The sequence below is a fragment of the Amphibalanus amphitrite genome, unplaced genomic scaffold (genome assembly GCF_019059575.1).
Source record: "Amphibalanus amphitrite isolate SeventyFive unplaced genomic scaffold, NRLGWU_Aamphi_draft 000181F_arrow, whole genome shotgun sequence".
In the NCBI taxonomy this organism is placed as follows: Eukaryota; Metazoa; Arthropoda; class Thecostraca; order Balanomorpha; family Balanidae; genus Amphibalanus; species Amphibalanus amphitrite.
This window is the reverse complement of record NW_024881676.1, coordinates 259,430-284,028: the sequence shown is the minus strand read 5'-3', so window position 1 is coordinate 284,028 and position 24,599 is coordinate 259,430. Positions and strand designations below refer to the sequence as shown.

General features: G+C 52.4%; 1 protein-coding gene across 8 annotated transcripts in view; it reads right to left on the bottom strand.

Annotated features, from left to right (window-relative positions):
- Positions 1-24,599, bottom strand: part of LOC122384098 (cytospin-A-like) — a 144,389-nt gene that overhangs the window by 18,480 nt on the left and 101,310 nt on the right. For 4 of the 8 annotated variants that reach the window (XM_043371106.1, XM_043371109.1, XM_043371108.1 and 1 more), the window contains 10 exons: positions 20,247-20,513; positions 18,533-18,655; positions 16,731-17,015; positions 13,803-14,069; positions 10,160-10,348; positions 9,181-9,348; positions 8,552-8,719; positions 5,057-5,354; positions 2,172-2,351; positions 1,508-1,531 (listed from right to left, as the gene is read on the bottom strand). In XM_043371106.1, coding sequence (XP_043227041.1) covers positions 1,508-1,531; positions 2,172-2,351; positions 5,057-5,354; positions 8,552-8,719; positions 9,181-9,348; positions 10,160-10,348; positions 13,803-14,069; positions 16,731-17,015; positions 18,533-18,655; positions 20,247-20,513 — 1,969 coding nt within the window. The remainder of the gene's footprint in view (positions 1-1,507; positions 1,532-2,171; positions 2,352-5,056; positions 5,355-8,551; positions 8,720-9,180; positions 9,349-10,159; positions 10,349-13,802; positions 14,070-16,730; positions 17,016-18,532; positions 18,656-20,246; positions 20,514-24,599) is intronic. The other 4 variants (XM_043371107.1, XM_043371110.1, XM_043371111.1 and 1 more) reach the window with 1 other exon arrangement.

The window sequence follows — 24,599 nt, the reverse complement described above, 5'->3', positions numbered from 1 at the left end:
CTCTACAACTCAATTCAAAGTCGAGTTTAAGAGTAAACTTCCCGGGAAAGGTACCCAACTCCGAGATATCTCTGAGAATTACGATCGCTCCTCAGTTTTGTCCTGGGGCGAGCTGGAGACGGGATATAGGCCAAATGCACTAACGGAATTGCAAATGAGACTGGAAATTGTTCCATTTCGTGCCGCTGAAATCATGCATATCCAATCACTGTTGAAACGTCTCAGATTCATCTGGCTGTGAGTTATGATAGATAGTGCCGCGGGAAAAATCGGTATACGGCTAGTTCATATCATATAAATTCTTGAGCGTGTGTGCTTTGGTGTATGAGGTAAAATTACAACAAAATAAAACACCAGTAAAACGCCTTTTGGGCGAAGAACGAGCGAGCGAGATAGTGAGCCCTGCACGTGCGGAAGGGCGAGAGGGTGCTTCCAACGGGCTTGTGCAAAGCACCCTTCTAACCGGTCGCTAGCGGTGTGCCAAATTTGAACGCAATCGGCCCAGCCGTTCCTGAGATCTGGAAGCGGCATTTTGCACGTGCGCACGTGCAAACGGGGTCCAAAATGACTTTTGCACGGCACCCTACTAACTGGTCCCCAACCGTGTACCAAATTTGAGCGCAATCGGCCCAGCCGTTCTCGAGATCTGGAAACGCCCCCTGCACGTGCGCACGTGCAGTAGCACCCTAACCGCAACACATGGGAATGCATTGCCTGGTGGGTGCCTACCTGTATACCAAGTTTCAGCGAAATCGCCCCAGTCATTACCGAGTTATTGAAATGGGAACAAATTTGGCACCTCTTCTTTTTGCATTTTGCACATGCAGTGGGGGTCCCTCACATAGATCAAGAATATCCGACCTTTGGTAGAAGGGATGCAGCTACCCTACAAAAATTACCGCAAGACAATCGCCCAAGCGGCTGCTGAGATATGGGCCTCACAAAATCACTACTTTTGCAAAACAGCTTGAACACCCTTGACTTTTCACGTGGCACGTGCCACGACGGTCACTGAGATGTATCAAAAGTAGTCAATTACGGGGTAGAAGGGATGGGGCTACCCAACAAAAAAGACCGCAGGCCAATCGGTCCAGCGGTTACTGAGATATAAGCCTCTCAAAAGCGTTACAGGCCGGGCCGGGCCGGGCCGCTCATACTGAGATTTTTCCGTTATATTGAAAAGACTCACTTCGCTCGCTGCGCTCGCTCGCTCGTAACAAGGAGGAACGAAGGTGACAAGGGAGGTGACAGAACTACAATACAAATCTACTCAGCATTGCTAATTGAAAGCTAAGAGCAGCATGCGGGATAAAACAACTACAGAAACCGTCCTGACCAGCGTCAGTTGACAAGACAATCTCACACGACATCTCTACGGGTCATGTCTACTTCTACGTATCAGTCCGGCTAGGTTTCGACAGATCTGTGAATTTAGTCATGTCACACAGCGAGCACACTAAATACGGACATACAGGCACTCAATGGGTGAAACACTCCGACCACCTACCCGAGCGCCTCTCGGCACGATACGCTGCAAAAAAAAAAAAGGTTACTGGTCATCAGGGAACGCCACGGGAGAAGGGAAATTCTTGCTTACAAATCCCCATATAAAAACGAAGCGCCTGGATACCATACTCTCACCTCACCATCTCGCAAGCATGCACGGACAACCATCACCATCCACCATCACCACAAGACAGAAGCGTCACCGAGCCGCGCAGACCCGACGGAAGGGGACCATTTCCGGTCGGCAGCTTCTGATCCCGCCCGCCGGAAGCGTCCCCCGGGGAGCTGGCAGCAGCCAAACTCGTGCCGTCCCACCGGGAGGGCGGCCGCACGCTCTCCGCCGTCCGGGGACGAACCGCGCCGTACGGAGACGGCTGGCAGTGGCAGCCCGGGAGCCATTACCAGACGCCGGCACAGGCACACGAACAGAAACGATGGCCAATTCGGCCAACTCGTGTGGGACGCCGCGCAGTGCGAAATAAAACATAACAATTAAAACCGAGCCGTGGCTTTTCGGACTAGGCGGACGGAGATCCAATAACGTTAACCACACTACACCGGGATTGGGATAGGGCTAAAAACAGACGGTTAAGTCTCCATCCCATCTCACACACCACATTTCTCACACATCTCACACCTCAGCGGCAAGTTCTCCCGTCTCTCACCTGTGTAGCTGCGTGAGAAGGGCCGCAGGCCGGGGGAAGTGACGGGCGCGGTGCCGCTCGAGTCCGCGCCGGCCCGCAGCGCCGGCGCCGGGAACAGCGGCGAGCTAGCAGAGGCCGTGAGGCGCGGGTGCTGGTGCTGCGGCTCAGAGTTCAGACTCGACTGCGACGAGCTGCGGCTCTCTGATGGAGGGGAGCCGGGAGGGAGGGGTCAGAGGGCGAGGTCAGAAACTCTCTTGAGTTGGGGAGGGAGGTGTGATGTGTAATTCAAAGGTTTATAAAGAAAAAACTACAATATTGCCACCAACGATATGCTCCTGTCCACCCGAAGCAGCATTTGCAAAATTTCGCAGTTTTGTCGGCCAAATCAAAACATATCATGTTCATTGCCCAAATGCCCAGCCATAACAATCCTTTCCACACGCGTAATTCAGTCGCAATTAAGCGCTAGTCGCACACAATCACCCACCCACCCCCTAGCACGGGACCCGACGCACCACGGCGTCTCAGCGTCCCGGCACCCCATCGGGACAGTGTCACCCGGGCCACCGAGATCCAGAGTGACAGGCGCAAACGCCGGGCGTAATGAGACGCCAGTACCGACCAGCGAACACACACAAGCACACAACCACAGCTGTTATCACACGCGGCGGGCCGACATTGCCACCGCGGCGTACCGTTTGTGCGTACCAAGCGGGGGCGGGGCGGCACTGTCAGACACATGTGCGGAGATAGTTTGATTGATCACGACGCATACTCCATGGTGTATTGATCCGCACGCATATCTGACCAAGGAGAAGTGACCGAGTCGGACACATGGCATAAGTGATATGATGAATGAAGACGCCAAGTGGTTGCGTAGTATCGCAAAAAAAAAATGCTGCAGTTATCGAGAAATAGCCCGTAATAATACGATGCGACAAAGCACAACAATCAAGAAACTATATTTTTCTCTGCATTTTACCTGGACGTGTTACGTAAGCCACTTAAGTTCAGTTACCAAGAGACGCATTGTTCGGATAATGTAGGAGGGATACTCTACTGTAATTAACGCAACTTCGTTCCTTAGGCCTGGATAACTTTGTCTTTAAATAGGCCTTAGATGGTAAAACTTTTCACAAGTACGCGTGCATCCTCAAAACCAATCCGGCGAAAGTTTCGTACCTTGCCAACTTTAACACAAAAGTATCGCTACGGGTGACAGACTGGTGGCTCAAATAGAATTCGCTCGGGCACAAGCTTCTCACCCCCACACACCATCAGAGCTAATAGCTTCACAGTGTTGCCGAACACGTTGCATAGGATCTCCCCGGTAAGTTTTAAACACCATCTATTCTTTTCTCCGACAAACACATTGCATCGTTTCCTAACGCAACACGTACAAAACAATCAATCACACCCACAAACAAGGGAATACACTGCCGCTACAACCTTTTGCAACAACAGCCGTTAGCAACAAGTCGTTCGGGCCAGGCTTCATATGATCCACAACGTAACTAGGCTGGACAGAGCGGTTCGCTCCACCGGCAGAGGAGAGGATAAAATGGGGCCGTGGTGGCCCGAAACGACGTCAAATGGGGCGCTGGGGGATATTTAGCTGAAATTCTGATCACCGAAGTCACTTTTAGTCGGGAAATATTGACGGTAGAGTGCTACTGATTGTGATGGGTTGGTGGTGCTGCGTCTAACCTAATGGCGCTATCAAAAACACTGAGGCTGGGACGGAAGCGCTAAGAAACAGAAGCTTGCAACCTTCCATTGATAAAATAAATATTGACATGACATCGAAATGAAAATAGCACAATCAGTCTTAGACATCGACAACTAACAATGGCCGACAAACAGACGCACACAATTACACACACAAAAAAAGACGAAAACATAGCTAACATTACGTCCCGTCACTCCACAAAAAAACAACACCCCCACATTGATCTCGATCACACCCTGTCCTTCCACCTGTTGGGTCCACACAGAGTGTCCCGTGGACACAACACACACATCACCGGGGCACCCCCACGGACCAATAACTCGCCATCTGTGACCCGTCCTGCCGCCGGGCGAGCAGAGGCCGGACTCCCACCGATCAGCACAATGGCTCCCCAGAGAAATAACGCGCGGGAGGCTCAGATCGGTAAACACAGAGAGAAAGATGTGACGGGGTGGGGGAGGCGGGGATGAATGGGAACGTATTGAAACAAATGACCGATGGGAGATCAGAGACGATGTTCGGGAATCAATGGGGGATTGGTTAAAGATGCTAGATTTCGTGCAAGAATAGCCTGAAATATGTCATGTTGGTAGATGTCCTTTTCATCATAACAATGTCCACAACATCTGTCTGAACTTCTAAACTCTTAATCAAAGAAAGCCACGATGTCGAGCAGCAGCAGCAAATGGAGGCGATCATAACGCCCAGAAAAGAATAACCACCCAGCCGTAACCCCGCTCAGCTCAGCTACCCCCTCCGACCCAGCATCCCCCCTCCCATCGACCGCTGGGCAGGCGGCCGGGCGTTTTCTCCGCTTCCTTTCCATTATCATTCGCCCGAGCCCGTTCACCGACGTGACAGGGGCTCCATTACCAATGGCCGGTGGACGAGCGCAAAACATGGGCCCAATGACCACCACACAGAATGGATGAAACTGGCCGACGATTTCTGGCTACAAATGATCCCCGCCGACATGCGAGTGTTCGTGGTGGATAGGAATAGACGGCAGGTGATCTAAAATTGGACTGAGGGCGGTATAAAAATAGACGACAGCAGGTGGAAATGGTAGCTGATGAAAGGGATAGTGCTGCAGTGTGTGGCTTAGCTGTAATTACAAACACGACTTAGAAGTCCTCTCCCTCTCCCACACTATCCCGCCCGTCTCCCCGACACCTACCGGCCTTGGCCTGTTTGTTGGCTGACTCGATGGTCTCGATGAGTGTTTTGACGCACAGTTTGCTGTCCTGGCGGGTCATGAGGCCGGGCCGGGTCTGGCGTCCGTCGGCCGGCGATTGCACGGTGCGCAGCGGGCGCCGCTCGCCGCCCGGCGACGGCGGCCCGGTGGGCGCCGGCGGGCTGGGCGGCACGGCGGCGGCGGCGCGCGCCTTCTCCAGGTCAGAGCTGAGCGCGCTCACACGCTCCCGCAGACGGTGGTTATCCAGCGCCATCTTCTCCACATGCTCCTGCGCCTCCGTCTGAGGAAGAGAAAGAGGCGGTCACAACACTGGGAGATTGGAGCGCAGAGCTCTCCCGCCTTCATATATCCATGAGGGAAAGGCAAAAGGGCCGTAAAGGGCCCTGGGGCCGCCGGGATGGAAAGCCGAGATTGCTGGAAATAGAATCAGCATGTGCGAAGGTATCATCAGTGAAGGCATATCTAAAAACATTGGAAAAGAGGTGGAAGGGACAGAAAATGATTCATGCGAAGCCAAATAAAATGTCAATTTATGCTGCCACATCAGTCGAGATCACCGATGAAACTCAATATATCCTCAAACACATGCACAGTACGCACGCAATAACACTAATAAATTTGTCAGCAACGCGACTCCAAATTGCTCATCGCAAATGTATGAACGTAAATAAGTAAACAATGTCTCATCAGACCGAGCATGTCCTTTTGTACGGGCCATTACCGCCCTCCTACGCAGCCAATATTGCGTCCTTGTCATGCTAAGATCGCCTTCATATTGCGACGGTCACGATATTGGCAATCAATAGATGTCCGTAACTCCCGTCTGAGCGCCTGGCGACTTTTCCAGCGGCGGTGACCTTCGACGGGCGGCCGTCCGTTCGGACGATAGACGTAAAGGCCGACGACGGACGGATCAAAGTAGGAGCGAGGGCCGTGTTCCAACGCGGCTGACTTACAACTATTGTCAACGTTATTTTGTTACACCAATGTTTCCACACGCAGCTTCCCAGCATCACAAAGAGCCAGATAAAATTTAGAATGGCATGGACGAGCACTTCATTCCTCAATGTCGAATGCAGTGAGTGCATTGCAAACCCATGCCATTCATTTATATTCGATGCGACGTTTCTGAGGTCGGAACACCGCAGTATGTCCGCTACACACTGCCTTCGATCGACTTGGCCCACCTTCAGGTATTTCAGCATTCAACGTCCCCGCCGTTTATCCTCCGCCAACATCATTTGGCCATCATTCCCTGCACGTCCGCGGGCAAGTCGTCAGTCTTTTCGTGTCGGCGACCTCAGCTCCTCGTCGGCAGTCGCCGGAAGCGTTCATCAGCCGACTGGACTCGAACGTGACTCGAGTCACGACGAGACTCGAGATGGGACTCGGCGGAGCGAGTCTGGGTCGAGCGCGGGTCCCCCGAGGAGGGAACGACGCTAAATCACGGCCAGGAAGGGACGGAGGGAGAATACATCCAGCATATAGACTGCGTAGCGCGGATATGGCATTTAACAGAAGAGTGTGTTCTGAGTATGATGCTCACGATGGTCACACAATCGACCCAACTCAACAATCAGCCGAATACGCTCCTGACAGCGAGCAACTGGAAAAGTTGACTACGAACGAAAAAAGAAATAACTATGAATGACCATCCTGTAGATTGTGGGCCACCATTACATGTCGTAAGCAGCGACGTTGTTGAGCTGTACTACAGCTACGCTAACCTTATAAATGGCGCGTGAAACAATGTCTACCAACTTTGGTACTACCCCAGAAATTGTGTGATTCAAGAAATTGCGTTCAGCTGTTCTAAACACCGTGAAATATAGTAGGTGTTTGTGCAGCAAGACACCTCCGAGTGTTATTTCTTAGCGGGGCACGATAAAACACTCATCCTGATTGCTTCAATACGCGGCCTGACTAAGGGCCCTGCAACTGTTTGCTGGCATATTACTTTGCTCGAACTCCAACAAACAAGTTTCAAACTCATAACCCAGCATTTTGCACAAGATACACGGATGGAGTCAGCAAACGAAAATGACATTCGAGTGACACCAAAGTTTGCCGAACAAATTCAAAGTCAGGACGCCGCCGACTGGGATGAGCTTTCTAAGAAGCGCCTGGCGAGGGCGACCTTTTCTGACCCAGTTGGTCTGTATGACAGCGTCGCTCCTCTCCTCTGCCTGAACGACCGGCTCGCTCCGGAACTCTCTCTGTTCGTTCCAACTCTCACTAGGCCGGACCGACTGCTCAAGACAATAGTCTTCTGTCTCTGGCCACTCATCTACAGTCTACACAGTTTGCATTTTGCACATACGTCTGTTGGCTTCACGTTCCACAATGAAGCTAAAGGGCGGATTAATTTTAAAGGCGCACGAAATGTAAAGGTCACCAGCGCCCACTTAAAGTCCAAGTGTCTTTGCCCGTCCACGTCTTGTTCTTCATTCATTCATTCATTTATCCGTTCGTGGACCTCTGTCTCCACCCGTTCGTCTGCCCGGTGTCGGAGCAGATCGATCGCCGGCCCGGTCACCTCCTCTATAGCCCTCTCGAGGGCCACTCTGGGTCGGCCGACCGTCCTCGGCAGCCATTCCTCCTGCCGCCACCCCGTGGCTCCTACCACCGACCGCAGTATGTATATGATATTTCACTTTAATTCAGAGTACTTAATTTAATACGACATACGATACGGTACGGGTGCATCACTACCATTAAATAAATCAATGCTTTAGTTACCTCCCAAGCGTCTTCCAGGATCCCTTTGAGAATCAACCTCTAAAATAGACTCAGATTCCCATAGACTCCCCACACGTTGCTAGGACGGTCGGGCCCGGCAGTGTTCCTTGCAGCTCACCAGCCAGTGGTCACATTTTCTAACTAACCGCGGCTCCGGCGAGAGTATAAATCACACGGGGGTACGTGATGCCGATAAATTGACACCCATCTGTCACTGCGGCCAGCCACAGACAGCCTCAAACCGGGGCTACGGTCGCCACACAGCCTCTAACCGGGGCAAGCTGAAGACAGCCTGCCAACAGGGACGGCAGAGGCGTCTGGCGGATCACATAGTGGGGGAGGGCCGGCCTGGTTCGGTCGGGCTGTGGGTTGGTCGATACCCCACTAGTCGTAGCCGATCAGCCAAGTAGATACCCAAGTCGCTATAAGGAATTATTTTCCGAAATCCGGCTCAATACTCTCCCGAGGAAAACTTTTGCCGGAGCGCTTTCGAGTGTGCGTCACTGCAATGCTGCTGAATCTCCAGCTTTTCGCTGCGATCAATTCAGTGAGCGAAGACGAGTACCTCTCCAATTTTTTATTTTGCTGGAGCTTTCATCCTTCCCACCATTCTATCCTTCCACATTCTTTCGGCCTTGAGCAGTCCTTCACCTGCCTCTATTCTCCAACACACCCACGGCACCCCACTCATTATTCTTACTCTTTCAGCACCCCACTCCCTCCCTCTTTCTCTCTCACCCTGAAGTCGTTGGCGACGCGGACGGACATGAGCAGGTCGGCCTGGAACTGCGCCCATTCCTCGCACGCCTGGCGGTGCTTGTCGGTGGCCTCGGCCACGTCCGCCTCCAGACAGCGCACCCGTTCCTGGAGCTCGGCCGCCCGCTTCTGCTGCTCACTCAGACTGGCCTGGGTAGCGACAGGGGGAGGGAGTCAAAGTCACAACGGGTGGATCGGACAAATCACAAAACAGAAAGTCGGGTACAACACTTGGCCGGGCTACCTAACAGGCTATAAGGGGTCTGTTAAAATTAACATAAGAGGAAGAGAGAGTGAGCCGTTTACCTGCTAGGAGTTAAGCGACATACTGGCACCCGATATGCCAACCGAAAAGTGTTTGCAGTACACCCATAAACGGCTGGCGACTGGAGAGGAAACTCCTCCCTCACTTTATCATTCTTCAACAGCCTCGTATTTATGTCATTTTGAGAATGATTATCATCAACAGTCCAAGAAACAAATGATACGCATCGCCGCGAAGCAGTTCGAACCATCCATCAATAACCCAATACTTTCCTCCGACTGCAAATCCCAGAACGCATCACTAACCACCGACCACACACCCGCCACCTATGTTCCTCTCCCAGTACCTTGAGTTCTCGTTTGTCCTCCAGATGGCTCTGGCAGGTGGCCTCCAGCTCGAGTATGGACTGCTGCAGCTGCTCTGAAGCTGCCACAACAGCTGCCTTCTCCTCAGCCAGCTGGTCGTACCGGTACTGGGCGTCACTCAGCTCCTTCTTGGCGTTATTCTTGGCCACCTGACAGGGGAGAAAAACACACGGTCAAGTAGCTGGGAGGCGTGAGCTGAGCGGTAGTTCATGTTATCTATGGCTGAGCACATCAGCCAGCTGGATGATGCGACTCTAGAAGTGAGTGGCTTCTGCCATTAGCGATACTATACACAGCGTAATCAGATGAAGCAGTCAGGTTGAATCAGCATTCCGACACACAAAAGAACGCAATTAAAGTATTCAACATCAGAAAAAAATAATCAAACAGACATCAACGTAGTTTCTCATTCACTTGACCAACGCCTAGCTAGCAGAAGTTAACAGCCAGCATGAACTGCATTCACTCCCCATAACAATGTAATCATCATCCAGTCTACGCGCAGACGGCAGAAACGCAACACGTCCGTTCCCCACCCAATGGCCCAACATGACGCTCATCCCAGAGCAGCAGAGAACACATTACTGTCACTGCAGGCAAGACCCAGACCCCTGGGAGGGGCCAAACGGGCTCAGACGCCGCCGCGCCGGCCCATAACCCGACCAAGTACACCTCCGGGAGGGGTGGCCTGGCTATCCTGCTGCCGCTCATTAAATAATTCATGTGTAGTCGAGGAAGCAGACCCTACTGGAGACCTCCTCCTCATTACCCCATGCACGAAACTGGCAGTCGGACACATGCTAGACATTAAAACTAGCCACTTACTTATTATTTCTCATGACTGTCCTCTTGCTTATTGCGAACCATTGACGATTAAGAGGATTCCTAGCTGTTCTCAAATAATTCTACCATACCATACCATCACGCTAAAGGGAAGGCAGCCCGTCACCCATCTCTCACCTTATTCTCCTGCTGTAGTGATGCCACCTGCTCCTCGAGAGTGGCCTTCTCGCACTGGGCGCGGCTGACAGTCTCCTGGAGGCGGGCGGCACGCTCGTCCACCCTGTTCTTCTCCTGTCGGACGGCGTCCAGCAGCGCCTCCAGCTCGGACTTGTTGTTGGCCGCCGCCGCCTGCTGCAGCTCGGCGATCTGACGGGACGATGGGGGCAGGGTGAGGTGCCAGTGTGAAGGCGAATGGGCTACGCGCAATGAGAGTTTAGTTTTTTTTTTTCAGAGCTGCAGTGTGCCAGAGGGTGCGCTGTGAAGGAGCCACTGCAGTCACTGAGTGAGTGATGAGCGGGGCCTCGATAGGCTATAGAATTGGGAGGAAAAAATCAAAGTGATTTGAGTGAAATGATACTGATTTAAAAAAATTGTAAAAAGAAGGAATTAGCATGGCATAACCAGGTCAACTGTGGCAGAGCGCTGAATGTGCCAGTGTGCCATGTAAAACGGTACATAAGGTTGTCCTAAACACAGTGCATGTTGCAATACTGCAAATAAAGTGCAACGTCTTCAGCACCGAATAGCTACATTGCAGCGTGCCCTTATGCATTTGTGCTGAAGCTGACCCAACTCAAGTACACCGCCATCCAAATCAGCTCATCTGGCTCGTTTCATAATTACAGGGTGTAACGAAATTATCCGGACATCTTTCTTCGCGCTGTAATTAAGAAGCAAGCCAATCTGATATTTTCCCTTTTGAATTATTATATAGCCACCTTTCATAAAAGCGCAGGTACAAATTTTTGGAGCATTCCCGCCACTGGGTTTTCCAGCACAGTGGGTTTCATATAGAGTAGCGCCTTACTAACCTGTGCCCACAGTTGGGCGGCGCTGGTGGCAGGTGTCCCCTCATTCATTCCTGCTGGACAATATAGTCTATAAGATATCGATGGAATTGCATGGAAACTATTTCCAAAGCCCGAACCCTTTAGCCCAGAAGAAAAATAGGTCCTCTCGGCATCACTTCTCATTCTGCTAGGGGCTTGAAGGTGGTGCGCCGCCCCGCATGAAGACTGCGCGGCTTGAATCAGGCATCGGTACACGTTCAGAAACCGAGCCCTCTTGTGCCGTCTGGTTGAGTGGCTCCAACCAATCGCTAGCCAGGATGTTGCGCCAGTAATACTCGTCACTGATAGTGGTTTTCTGTGTCGTCATGAGCAACTTGAATATTACACAGCAGCTGAACATGCTCCAGGTCTGGATTTTGCCCGGATGTTTGACGCCGGCGACGGCCGGCACATTCGAGCTGCTGGCAGCCCACACATGGCCGATTTGACGGCTCAACGGATATCGCAGCTCGAACAGATTCCCATCCGACCAGGCCATCTCATTCATGTCTTCCTTCGACCAGTGGACACGCCCTGACCTGAGGCCAAAGGTGGTGGACTGGTTGTTTTCCCGTCGATTCCATTGTCTTTTTCAGTTTGAAGGGTAGTAAAACCAAGCTAAAGGGCGGGTAACGGTGAATCATGATATGGGACCTCTTATTATCTGCCTTGGTAAGAATTCGAGTCAGTTTGTGGATTAATTGGTACCCTTTCCTTGTCGCTATCTTGACAACTCTCCTCACCACTTGGCAGAGGGCACCTTTTGCGATCGAGGCCGGGCTGACTCTGCCACCAAGTCCCATCTTATTACGCCTCAGGCAGATGTGCTACTGGCTGCTGCTGATGTCCAGCTGCTGACAGACCAGCTTCTGACTCATGCCACCATGCCACCAACACGTATAGCCTTGCGATCTAAGCGATCAAACTGAAAATCAGCCACCGCTCCTATGACCCATCCGGGCCAACCCGGGACCGGCCTCTTTGACTGGGGCCGGTCGGCCGGCCGGGCGTGCGGGGCGCCGGCACTACAAGTCGACGGCTCGCACGTCCGGCCGGTGGATAGGGGGCGCCGCCCGCGATACCCCTTCGCCGGGCGGTGCGGGCGGTGGCTGATGACCCGCCACCGGAAATCGCATTCCATTAACATCCTTCAAAATGTTTCCATCCTTTTGTACAATGCAATTCCTATAGCGTGCGCGATGGTGTCGAGGGGCTGGACGGGTGGCGGCGGGGTGGGTGGGGTGGTGGCGCCATCTGCCCGACCCCCAATTGTGCCGTCTAAGCTGAGAAGCAGAGCTGAGTGAGAGTCTGGCCCGCCTCCGCCGTCCGTGCTGTCGTGGTTCGTCTCGCCTTTCCGTGCTGCCGTGGCCGGCCGCACCGCGGCCGACGCGTCCGCCCAGGTTTGTTTCCGCCGCCGCTATGAAGATGGCACCTTCACTGATTTTCCCGGACGAACGAACAAGGGGAAGTATGTAATGCATGTGTATTATGTATGAAGTAGATATAGGTATGTAGGTCGTGTATGATTCGAAATGTGGTGCATCAAATAAACAGTGATGAAAAAAAAACACGTATAGCCTTACTACGAAACGAGAGACTGTACTCCCTTCTCTCCACTGCCTTAAACGAAAACTATCAAATGAACCCGTCGGCGACTCGACTCTTACTCAGAGCAAGAGTCATTTCGCAAGGTCAGGTCACTGCTGAGTTGAGAGCAGATACCAGAGGTATGCATTCATCTGATTTTCCAGCTTCTCACATTAAAGAAGAAACTGTGCGAGCAGATATGGCGAAAAAATAGATGTCCGGATAATTTCGTTACACCCTGTATGAGCTATCAAAGTGACACCCAACCCAGCCCCGAGACCACAGAAGCGCACACGCCAGTTGTGATTGAGCGCGTTCGGGCGGAGCACACAATCAACACAATCAGCATGTGCGCAGAGGCAGACCGTCGGCACGGGCAGATGCTCGGTGCAGAGGTCAGCTGCACGGAGGATCAGTGGGGCAGTGCTGGGACTGTGGCTCGGTGTTGGCAGACGAGCTATGTGACTCACTGGGATGGACTGAGAGACGTACCGACGCAGAGCGGTCCGAGCAGCACACAACACACAGCGGTCAGGATAGAAAACACACACACACACACACAAAACACAGTGGCCGCGGCAGGGTAGATCATATAAATAATCATACCAGAGACGTGCCGAGGCAGCACACACCTATAGGCACATGTTTACACACAACACAGTGGTTAGGGCAGGGCGCGCAAATGGCCGTACCAGGGTTGTACCAAGGCAGCACACACAAATGCACAGACAGGCACGGGACGGATACACACAACATGCCGCGGTCAGAGTTGCACCCAAGGACTACACACATACTTTAAGAGACACACCACAGACACATCGTGCAAACAAATCAATCAGTGCGGGTACACATCAATAACGTGAATCATAAACCATGCAAAATAGCTGCTGCCGCGACGGATATAAACACAGACTGGTAGAACAAAGGACGTGGCACCACTGCAATTTTTTTCAACATAGCAGGATGATGGACATGGATTTAGCACGTTTATTTTACAAACAACTGGAAACTACATGGGCTTTGAGAAAGAGGCTCAAAAAATAAGACAGGGACTTATCATACAAAAATAACTCAACCGGAAATTGGCATCGAAATCCGCAGAGGGGATAAACAATTGTAACGGCAAGCAACACGCATCCACCATCAGAACACGCCGCCTCCCCCGTCCCTCTGGCGGTCCGCACCTTGCTGTTGGCGCTGTCGAGCAGCTCCTGCACACGATCTGCCTCGATCTGCGCGTGGCTGGCCTCGTGGCGCGCCTCCTGCAGCTGGCCCTCCACCTGGCGCCGCTCGGCCGTCGCCGCCTCGACCGTCGACTCGAGCAGGCGCAGTCGGTCCTGGAGGGCGGCCTTCTCCGCCTCGTGCGCGGCCTCGGCCTCCCGGCGCGCCTCCAGCTGCTCCTGGAGTCCGTCCAGACGGGACTGCAGCGCGTCCCGCTCGGCGTGGGCGCCCTGTGGGGTAGGGGGGAGCGAGGGTGTTAGACAGGGCAGGTAGTGAGGGGCGCACGGACAGCGGTCAGCTATTCAGAAAACAGACTTAAATACCGACTAGCTGTAGATAGAATCAGACAGCTAATTGAAAACACTTTGGTGTCATAATTCGTAGATAAGTGCCTAATGTAAGCTCATAGCATCCTAAATTATACAAAATAAAATACCAAAATAAAAACAGAAATTACGAGGTTATTGAACCACGGACTGCACATAGTCAGTTCACGATACAAAGACCAGCCTGCAGCCCAGCCCAACTGATTAGCTCACTGGGCACGTTTGGGGCGTGCCGATATTTAGACGATCGCCTCGACACACCCTCACCAAAGAGGCACTATCAGCCACTGGATGAGGCATAAAACGGCTACCATCGGACCAACACATGACTCAGCGGCCTCTACAAGGTCAGCTGAAGAAGATCCTGCAGTGGGAGCAATGACGCTCACCGAAATAGCAACACCTGAGCGTGATACAGCGTGATACAGGGGTCACTAATGGGTCCAAAATTGTTTTTACTTTTTACTAACGACCTTATGTCTCATTTACCCAGTGGCAAGCAGGTCATGTACGCCGATGACATTCAGTTTATTGACTCTGATACGGTTTCTAATTTGGACGACCTAAAACGGCGTATGGAGTGTACTTTGGAGGTGGCTCTCCGATGGTACACCCAGAACAGGCTAAAAATCAACCCAACTAAGACTGAACTTTGCTAGTAAAGCCGCAGAGAAAAATATGTAGTGCAAATTTTACTATTGACTTTGGCATTTGCGAAATTAAACCTAGTCACGAGATCAAAATTTTAGGCGTGTTCTTTGACTCTTCACTGACCTGGGAGAAGCAGGTGTCGTTGGTGACCCGCCGCTGCTACCATGTACTAGTCGGCCTATCTAAGTTGAGACATAAGCTACCGTATGAAGTAAAAAAGATGCTTATCGAGGCCCTTGTATTCCCCCACATAATGTACTGTTGTACCGTCTGGGGAGGCTGCTGCGCAACCCAGAGGCGACGTGTGCAGAAGGCCATTAACTTCGCGGCGCGCATTGTAACAGGACTGTCTAAACGCGACCACATTAGCGCAGCTCTGGAAGCTCTCGAATGGCCGAAGTTTGACAAGATGTTGGAGGACCGAGACATAGCGATGCTGCGTAGGATTCTCTCGTCGGATGCGCCGCCATCTCTAGCTGGACTCGTGATGCGTCGCTCTGATGTGAATAGGAGGCTCACTCGCGGCACATGTGGGGATCAGCTGGACCTGCCTAAAATTAGAACAGAGCGAGCCAGGCGTACTTTTCATTTTAGAGCAGTAAAATCGTGGAACGGTCTCCATCGTTAGCTTTCTGGCAAACAAGCTGTGATGTATTTTGTGATGATTTTTTTTTTGCGCTGCTCACTTTTATTTACTTTGTCTACTTTTTACCCGCGTATTTTGCATTCTTAACTTCACATTTTGCCATCTGAGTATCTTACTGGTACAGACGATTCTCTTTACTTTTATACTGTGCGTCATTCTTATTGATGTGTGTTTTATACCCACTTGTAGTTTTATAGATTGTGAATGATTGTATGACGAGAGCACTGAAAAACCATTCACATGGAGGACTCAATACATGATTGATTGATTGATTGATTGATTGATTGATTGATTGAGCATGACTCTCACTCAGATATGCATATCATACGCATCAATGAAGCGTTAATCAATAGAGTGGAACCGGAGCTCGAATCCTCCCATACATCCGAGTCATAACTTTTACGCGGCGTCCGTGGGGAGTTCAATACATCATCAGATTACCTCACCCTTCAACCCTGGACTACCCCGGATCCACCTCCCGGCATTGTGCCTTCCACAGCCTTCTCTGTGTCTACCTTACAGTCTGTTTTCTCGTCCTGTCCACCCTCCACCATCTCCAACCCACCCGCCCTGCGCGATGGACCGTGTCGGACGGAGCGCCATCTGGTCAAACATCTGCCTCATCTGTCCAGCAGCCGGTACCCGACAATTTATCGGGTCACCGCCTACAGAGGTCACCGTCCTAGCACGGGTCACCAACCCACGTCCGCGGGTCACCGATGACCGGAGTAAGTAATCGTAGGGAAGGGTAGATTGCCGCCCGTACCTACCTCCTAGGTCTAAAAACTCCTGCCACCGCCCATTGCTCCTCATGAAAACCCCCTAAACATGGTCACCGCATTCCTGGCTCCTTCAACATGACTCGGGTCATCGCCCTATTATGGGTCACTGGTTTCCCAAGTCGCTGATCCACGGAAGACCGCCCTATCCTAAGCCACCGCTCGCACAGCTGAGACACACGAACCGCTTCGGTGAACCGAGACGGAACACCGGCCGGCAGCCGGACAGAGTTTGAGGACGAGGCCTTTACAAACTAGTACCCCACAGAACGGAGACAAAAAAGCATACAGCGTGGAAATGGGACGGCGTTCATCTAACTGCCTCTAAAAACTATTGTCGGGTCAAATATCTACCACACCTCACTTCGTAGACAAAACGTCTTTTTCCACAGAAGACATAGCTTGCCATATAACCCTTCTGAATGACAGCCTACATCTCACTCATCCCGTCTCCCCACCACCCGCACCGACCACCACGCGCCCGCCTACCTTGATCAGATCCTGCAGCATGACCTCCCGCTCCTGCAGTTTGGGCCGGTCGGCCTCCTCCTTGATGAGCAGCTGTCGCAGCTGCTGCACCTGCTGCTTCGAGTCCTCCAGCCGCTCTGTCTGCTCACAGAGCGACTCGAACAGCACGGCCTTCTGCTGGAGGAGCTGCTTGTTGTCGTCCTGCAGGGCGGCCAGCTGGTCCTGCAGGTCGGTCAGCTCCTGCAGGGTGGCCTGCAGCTCCTCGTTGGTGCTGTGGTGCGTCTCCTCCATCTGCGTGATACGGTCCTGCGGGAGGGGAGGGGAGACGGGGTTAGATGCGAGGTACAAGGGGAGAGATGAGGGAGGATCCATGGAGATAGAAGATATGAGGAAAAATAAATGAGAGTAAGAGAAGACTAAATGAGAGCTGCCATACAGTTGGGAAAATAAGAAGAAACTTTGGATGAAATATGGTAGGGGAAAGATGCACGCCATGCCCATTAACAAAGTATACGGTATGCACTATGACGACAGCACTGTTTAGTGGTTATGAATGACACTACTTAATTCAATGTCAACGAACATACATATACCAGACAAACATCTCGCGGCATCAAATAAACGTCAGTGGAAAATGCATATGACGTATTCCATGAGGGACATGACTCATATAGGCGACCACTTACGGATAACTATGCACCAATGATAAATATCTAGCAGTCCTCTAGCATGTTTCACGTCAACAACTCACATAGACCTTAGAATCATGATTTGGTTGGCGCGCCTCACTAACAGGTAGGACGCCCAGACGATTTTTATGGCCTCATAAATCAGCTCGCAGAACGATAAGTGCCAGAGAACGTTTAATCTGATCCATCAATGTGAAGCCATAAAACCTACAGAGGACATTCGGATGATTGTCGAATGCCAGCGAGGCGCCGGATAAACAATCTCGTAAGCAGCATGTCTGAGAGTTGAGACATCAGCACACACCTAACAGAACAGGTCTGGACGAGGGTGAAATGGTCATTCAATGGACAATGAAATGGTGAAAGGCCAGGTCAGGTCGGGTTGGCATGGGCACGACAACTTTCATGACATCAACTTTCGTGTCATACCCAGGCGGATCATAAATGCTTAACCAGTCAGTCATCGCTGATTTGAATCCCTAAGCACTTAAACATCGCAAGATGTTTAGAAACAGCTAATGCGTTACCGCGGGGTTAAATGTCATTAGATTTATTTGAGAAACCCCGCACGATTATTCCAGCCAGTGAAGGGGAGAGCGACACGAAATGGACTCTCGGCGGTTACATCAGAGCGCGCAACATGGCTCTCGGCAGCACTATGACCCGGGGCACTCCCCGTCATAAATAACGCTAACACTATCGAACGACCTCTACTAGCTAGGGCTCCCACGACATCGAAAGACGCGGCTGATGGAACCATACGACACCGAGAGACGTTTAATCGCACCATTCATCGCGTGTCTGACTTGCAGCCGACGGCAGAGATGGACCGATGTCCTACTTACATTCCACAGGTTGCCGCCTCATCGTACTCTGCACATGGACTGGAGGAGCGGGAGGAAGGAACAGAAGAGAGAGGAGAGAGAGAAAGAGGCCGATGGATATAAAGAAAAAAAAACAAGAGGAAGGAAGGGGAAAGGAAAATAAAGGAGAAGAGAGCAGAACAGAGAAGATAGGAGAGAGGAGCGATGAGAATAAAGTCCTGTACCTGAACTCGCAGAGAGGAAACTCTCTTAATTCGGGAGACTTAGTTACCTGCCTGCAGAGACGGGAAGGGAGGGTCGGAGACTATACCTGCAGATCGGCGACCGAGTACTCGGAGATGGAGCTGCTCGACTGTTTGTCCCAGTCCGGTGTGTGAGGGGTGTCAGCCATCAGGTCCTGGGACGCCGAGCGGCCCAGCTCCCGGCCCTTGTCCTGCGGACACAGCGGACAGAGACGGTCAGAGGGGGCGGACACATGGAGAGGTCCAGTTAGAAACACAGGGTAGACAGGACGGTCAGACAAACGCCATGGGCAATATAGACAGATACCAGATTCCTAAATGGAGTCAGACTCGTGCAGATGGGGCAAGGACCCGATGCACACGGACAGCAGACGCATGAGACCAACAGAGGGATCAAAAGTTCCAGTCGGCACAATACAATACACATGAATCTAGGTGATATTTGCCAACAGTCACAGGGCTCCTGAGGGACAAAGCAGCACGCTACACACCGTTATGACGAACCCCGCGGTGTCAGAACACTGGGGGTAAAATGAACAGCACGACATATCTCGTGAAAACATGGCCCCCTATTTCGTGAGCCCGTGTCCTAGCGGCCTTTCGTGATGGTATGTCTCACTGCGGGCCGTACTGAGAGGCTGGTCAAGAACAAATAAACACCCAGATTATGGAAATAACACACCGAGCTATAAGCTCTGTCGGGGTATGGGTCTTGAAAACACCCACTGAAACATACTCCGATCACATGAACAATAAACACACTCCTTTCCCGAAGTTTGTATTATGTCAACCCAATGCAACCCCTGTTTTGTTGTTTGTCTTAGAGGCGAATATTGGACGTTCAACATAGGTGATCGTTCAAACAGTAGGGTAGATTTGGCAAACAGTGTCGCTGCGGCTACATGAACTGGCACCAGTCATACATCTCGGAGACTCCGTCTCATCAAGCACGAGACACGTAAGGAGAAGGCGCCAACCATTTTCCCAGGTCACCCACTCTATCCAGCCCATCTAATGGAATGTGTCTCTCCCCTCCCCACCATCCACTAGCATTCCTCTCCCCTGCAGCCTCCCTCAGACCACAGAGGCCCCAGCAGCCCAGCGCACGGCCCAGAGCCGGGCGGGCGACCTCACGTAGCCACGGCTCGTGACACCCCCTGCCGTCCTCCCTCCCTCTACCCCAGCTCTCCCACTCTGCCCGGTCAGACGACAGGCGACAAAAACCACCAATAACGGCATCAGACACAAGCACAAATGGCCGCCCACTAGACACCGAGATAAACCCATGACAGGGGAAACTGTGACACCTCGCGCCAGGTGACACCTAACACTAATCTGTGTCGCACCAAGAAGGGAGGACAGCGATTTAAAAATGGCATCAGAGCCAGCGTCAACGTGCAAAATTACATCTTTAGGAGTTATAGATTGTGACTGAGACCTATAACTGATAACATGAATCACAAAGTTGAGCCTTCCTGATCTTCCAATAAGTGTTCTACAGATCAAAGAAAGCTGTTCGAGGAAGGCTGTTCCCGATCATGTCTCTGTTTACACCGATCATTCACAGTATATTCACGGTCTCACACCGTCTTGCTAACTACGCATATCGTGCGCGCTGCCTGGTGTGTGTGTAAGTACGAGACGCACTGACAGGATACAGGGAGTGTACTGATTGGGAGCGGCCGGTGCCGCAGATAACGACACGACAGACCTGTCTGGTTCAGAGGACAGTGGCTGAGGCTGGTCTGTGGGGCTGTGGAGGTCAGTGATTACAGAACTCACATCTCCAGTGATGGAGGCGGGCGCCGAGCACGAGCAGCGCACGCCCCGGTCCCGCAGCAGCTGCTTCTCGGCGTCGCTGATGGGCGCTCCGGCAGCTGCCGGCGGCTGCTGCTGCTGCTGCTGCTGGAGGCGGCCACGCAGCGCGGCGTTCTCGGCGCGCAGCAGCTGCAGCTGCTCGGCCAGCTGCGGAGCGGCCGAGTCGGCAGCTGCCGGCGGCCCGCCGCCGCCGCCGCCGGGCGGACCCTCGGCCGAGGGCAGCACCTGGTCCTGCGGGCAGATAGAGACGGACGGTCAGTAATGCTTGGTTCGGAGACAGACAGTTAAGAAGCGATTTCTAGGTGCAAAAACAAGTCGCATGATACTTTGATGCTGTTCGAACTTTGAATACAGTTTGATAACAAGCCACGAAATTAACACAGCGTTTGCGGTTCGAGATGTGGCCACCACACGACTTCTTGCTGGCAGAGATAGACCACAGTAGATTCAGATAAAACACGGCCATGTTTATCACAGCCCGTCCATTCCCACTGCTCTAACCGACCACCAGCAGCGCCACGCTCCTCCATAACACCATGTGAATGTTTACACAAGCTCAGGTCAGCGAGAGCACACGCCGCCACAAAACTACCCGACACACTCCGGGCCGGGTCGGAACCTTTGCTCCCGCGCCCGGCAACCGAAATCATAACCGTCAGCCGCCGCAGACCCGCAAACATCTCGGCTAAACATCGCCCGATCGCTGTCTGTCGCCCCTGAGTCAGCGTCAGCGCGGTCCACGCTAGCTCCCGTTCCACCTTATAAGGGCCAGGCCGAGCGCACGCCGCCGCGACACGCCACGCGGTCCACGCGACTCCTCGCCGATCGGTCCGCCTTATTCTGGCACCTTCCTCGGGTTTCCACCCTTGCTATACGAACCACATAAGGTGCGGGTGGAGGGATGGGCGCGAGCCACGCCCCGGGAGCGCCAGAAATGGGCGATACACAGCCGGCAAGAAGTGGAAAACGGTACCGCAGAACGGGCCCTCGGGTGTGGCCGGGAGTGGTGGTGTATATAGGGTGGCGTTGTTTACCAGTGATGGTATCGGCACTGCTCGCACGCACGCCACAGCGCCGACATGTGGTTTAGGATGTTCGGTTCGTAACGAATAGCACGTCGACCGCGATAGCGGGAGTGACAAGGGTGGGACAGTCAATGGCGCCACCACCCATTGATAAACATATTGCAGAAACCAGAGTGTTTGTACATTTTCCGGCAAGTGGTGATGACTGTACCCGGGAATTGTTTGTATACTTCGATCGTGACAGCACACTGATAACATTGTCCATTTATTAGTACGCACCGTTCTGGGAAGCGGTATTCACTGTCTCAGAATTTCACCGGACACCAAAAGCTATAGGGTACCGTCAGAGCGGTAAGTGCAGCTCAGGGTGTCAGCTAATTCCGACGCCAGTACGCTGGCTGGTCGATAACCGCGGCGCCACCGAGCCACCCGCTCCGGAAATCCCAGTCACTCAGCCTTATGACAAACCAAACCAGACATCAACGAATACCCAGTAACCAGTCTGTCACAACTACACGAGCATTGATGATAGATGACCAACTTACAGATATTGCATGATTTGTACTAAGGGTTCAGAGGAGACGAGGTCCTGTATAGCGATGCAGGGGGCTCGGTGGGTTTACCATGGTATATTCCCACTGGATCTCAGTGGATCTCAGGGGATCTCACCTATCGCTACCCCGCTCCGGTCGGGTGAGCACTATGCAGCGACCGTGAGCGGTGGAACGCACGGCTGCAACCCTGCACAGGAACTGGGATCGGTGGCAGGGGTACGTCCGGTCGGCAGAGGGGAACAGAGCCCAGAACCCTGGCCGTGCTTCACCCGACCGCGGTATAGCGGTTGGTAACCAATCCCAACCACAACCGACTCAGGGCGATCAGCCCAGTCACACAAACCGCCGATCGCTAACCAACGCTGACCACCGAGATGGTTGACAGCGCACACAATCAATGTCGGGATAAAACGACCTCCTACAACACATAGCATTGTCTCCCGATGCTAAACAAACCACTCGAGCGCGCCATAAATTCATCCCCAAACACATTCACTCTCCAGCAAGACACACTAGATTCTATCCCGAATACCAATACGCCTTCTTCGAATGGCAGCGCTCAGTCGAGCCCACGTCGACACAGCCATCAGCTAATTGCATTCGCTGTTGGAGGCAGGGCATACGAACGACCGTCGTGCCACAGCAATTTACTCCCGACAGTCATCTGGCTCACTAGGATCAGATCCACTGCCGGACAATCCGTCCCCCGCCCCCGCCAGACGGGTCGGAGCGGCCCTTTGACGTCGGCATCCTGCAATGCCGACGGCGCCCTTGCAGACCCTTTCTGGCCCATAAAGACCAGCATGGAGCCTCATCAATATTGAACGGCGCCATACCATGAAGGTAGGGCTGGGGCGGCGGGGCGGGGGCGGAGGGGTGGCGATAGGGTGAGGGCGGATACCAGCTGCAGCGGGGCGAGCAAACCAACACCCCACACCGTGTTCCGTGAACCAACAGTCAACGCCCACTGCCGTGGAACCTAAAACCCAGAACCATAGACCGGAGTTGGCCGAGATAATGGAAATATTCAGCGCTATTCGCCCGTTTGGCGCCCACGCATGCCTTCTAATCGCTTCCAGTTATCCTAAGAACACAGCACACCATCCATCTCAGAGTTCCGAAAGTTAAACCATCCACTCAAGAGCTGGAACTCCCCATGGAGGTAAGCGAGAACAGAAACCACTACTGTCTTCGAGACGATATCCGTTTCCAAATTGCCATGGATTGTCATCCTCTCGACATCGGCTGACAGAACTCTCAGCGACCGGCGCTCACCTCCCGGTGTGTCCTGGAGAGGATGGGGCGGGGCGGGGCGAGAGCAGACACGTGAGAGACTCGTGACCGGCGCTGAACACCGAAACCAGTCGTGCCCGTCACGCACGACCGGTCTGAGCTCGAATACTCACGACCGCCGCATCGTATTGTCAGGGAGTTCGTGAAAAACACCGGAGGCTTCCTACCATGACAATTGCATGGAAGTTCTCAAGACAGCGGTAAATCGAATTAAGTGCATCGAACCGGGAATGCTCACGGTTTCTCGATCAGCTAGTGTTTTCGATGTGGCGAGCGTGTATGGAAATGGGGAATTCGTTTCTTAAAAAATTGCGTCCAAGTGTGAACGGTTTGCGAGCTGAGCCAAGCAACATCGGAAGTAAGTCCGGACCAAAATCCCCAAGAAACTGAAAGAAGAGCATGCATAAATTTAAAAAAAAAACTGTCAGGCAGAGGAAACCACGACTGCCATGGGTTCACACATGCGTTTGACGCCCTTAGCCGACAAATAACCGCGACAAAACCAGCCACACCTTTTAACCCGCGAGTTGCTGGGGGGGGGGGGGGGCGTTAAACGCCCCCACTTTTTTTCGCCGGGCCATAGCATAAAAACGGCGCGCCGCAGGCGCGCCAAATTTTGGGTACCTGTAGGGAATTGATTGAAGTGTATTGTGACAAAGTTTCAAAAAAATCGGTCGGAAAATTTTTGAGATATCGAGGTTTTAGTGACGTCATGATTTCTGAGTTTTCGGCCAAAAACGGCATATGTTCAAAAAATCATATAAAATCACAGAATAGACATACAGACATGCCGTAAACGCCATTAGACTGCCAATACCATGAACAATCAAATGGCTATCTTCGATTATTGATTACCGTTCCGCATTTTCCAAAATCTTGAACTGAATCTTGGCAATTTCTCGTGACTACTTCACGACCATGATACATGCATTTCTTAAACTGAACTTTTTAAGCCAAACACGTACACATATGATAAAATGAATGTCACCATCGTGTTCTACGCTCCAAATTACCCATAAAACATGTGTCACAGGCTGCGAATATCAGTTTTGATTTTCGGGGATATGTGCCTACCCGGTTGACCTGACCTTGACCCTGACCTATGCTTGACTGACCCCTACATGGAGCTGACACTCTTGTAGGCCTTATATGATGGATTGCGCACCGTTTTGACAGAGTTTATGACGAGAGGCGCCCATTGCGAAGTCCTGAAGTCCATGCTACTGAAAGCCCGATTTCAGGTGTTTGACCTGACCTTGACCCGACCTGTGACCTCAAAATTCAATTTTAAAGTACTCATCTGAAGCGTCTCGTCGCGTTCTTTCGTTTGCCGCCTCGTGCGTTTCGCTGCGCCTATTGGTTCTCGAGTTATCGGCTGGGGGCGTTTAACGCCCCCCCCCCCAGCAAACGGTGGGTGGCGAAATACCCCAGCAACTGCCGGGTTA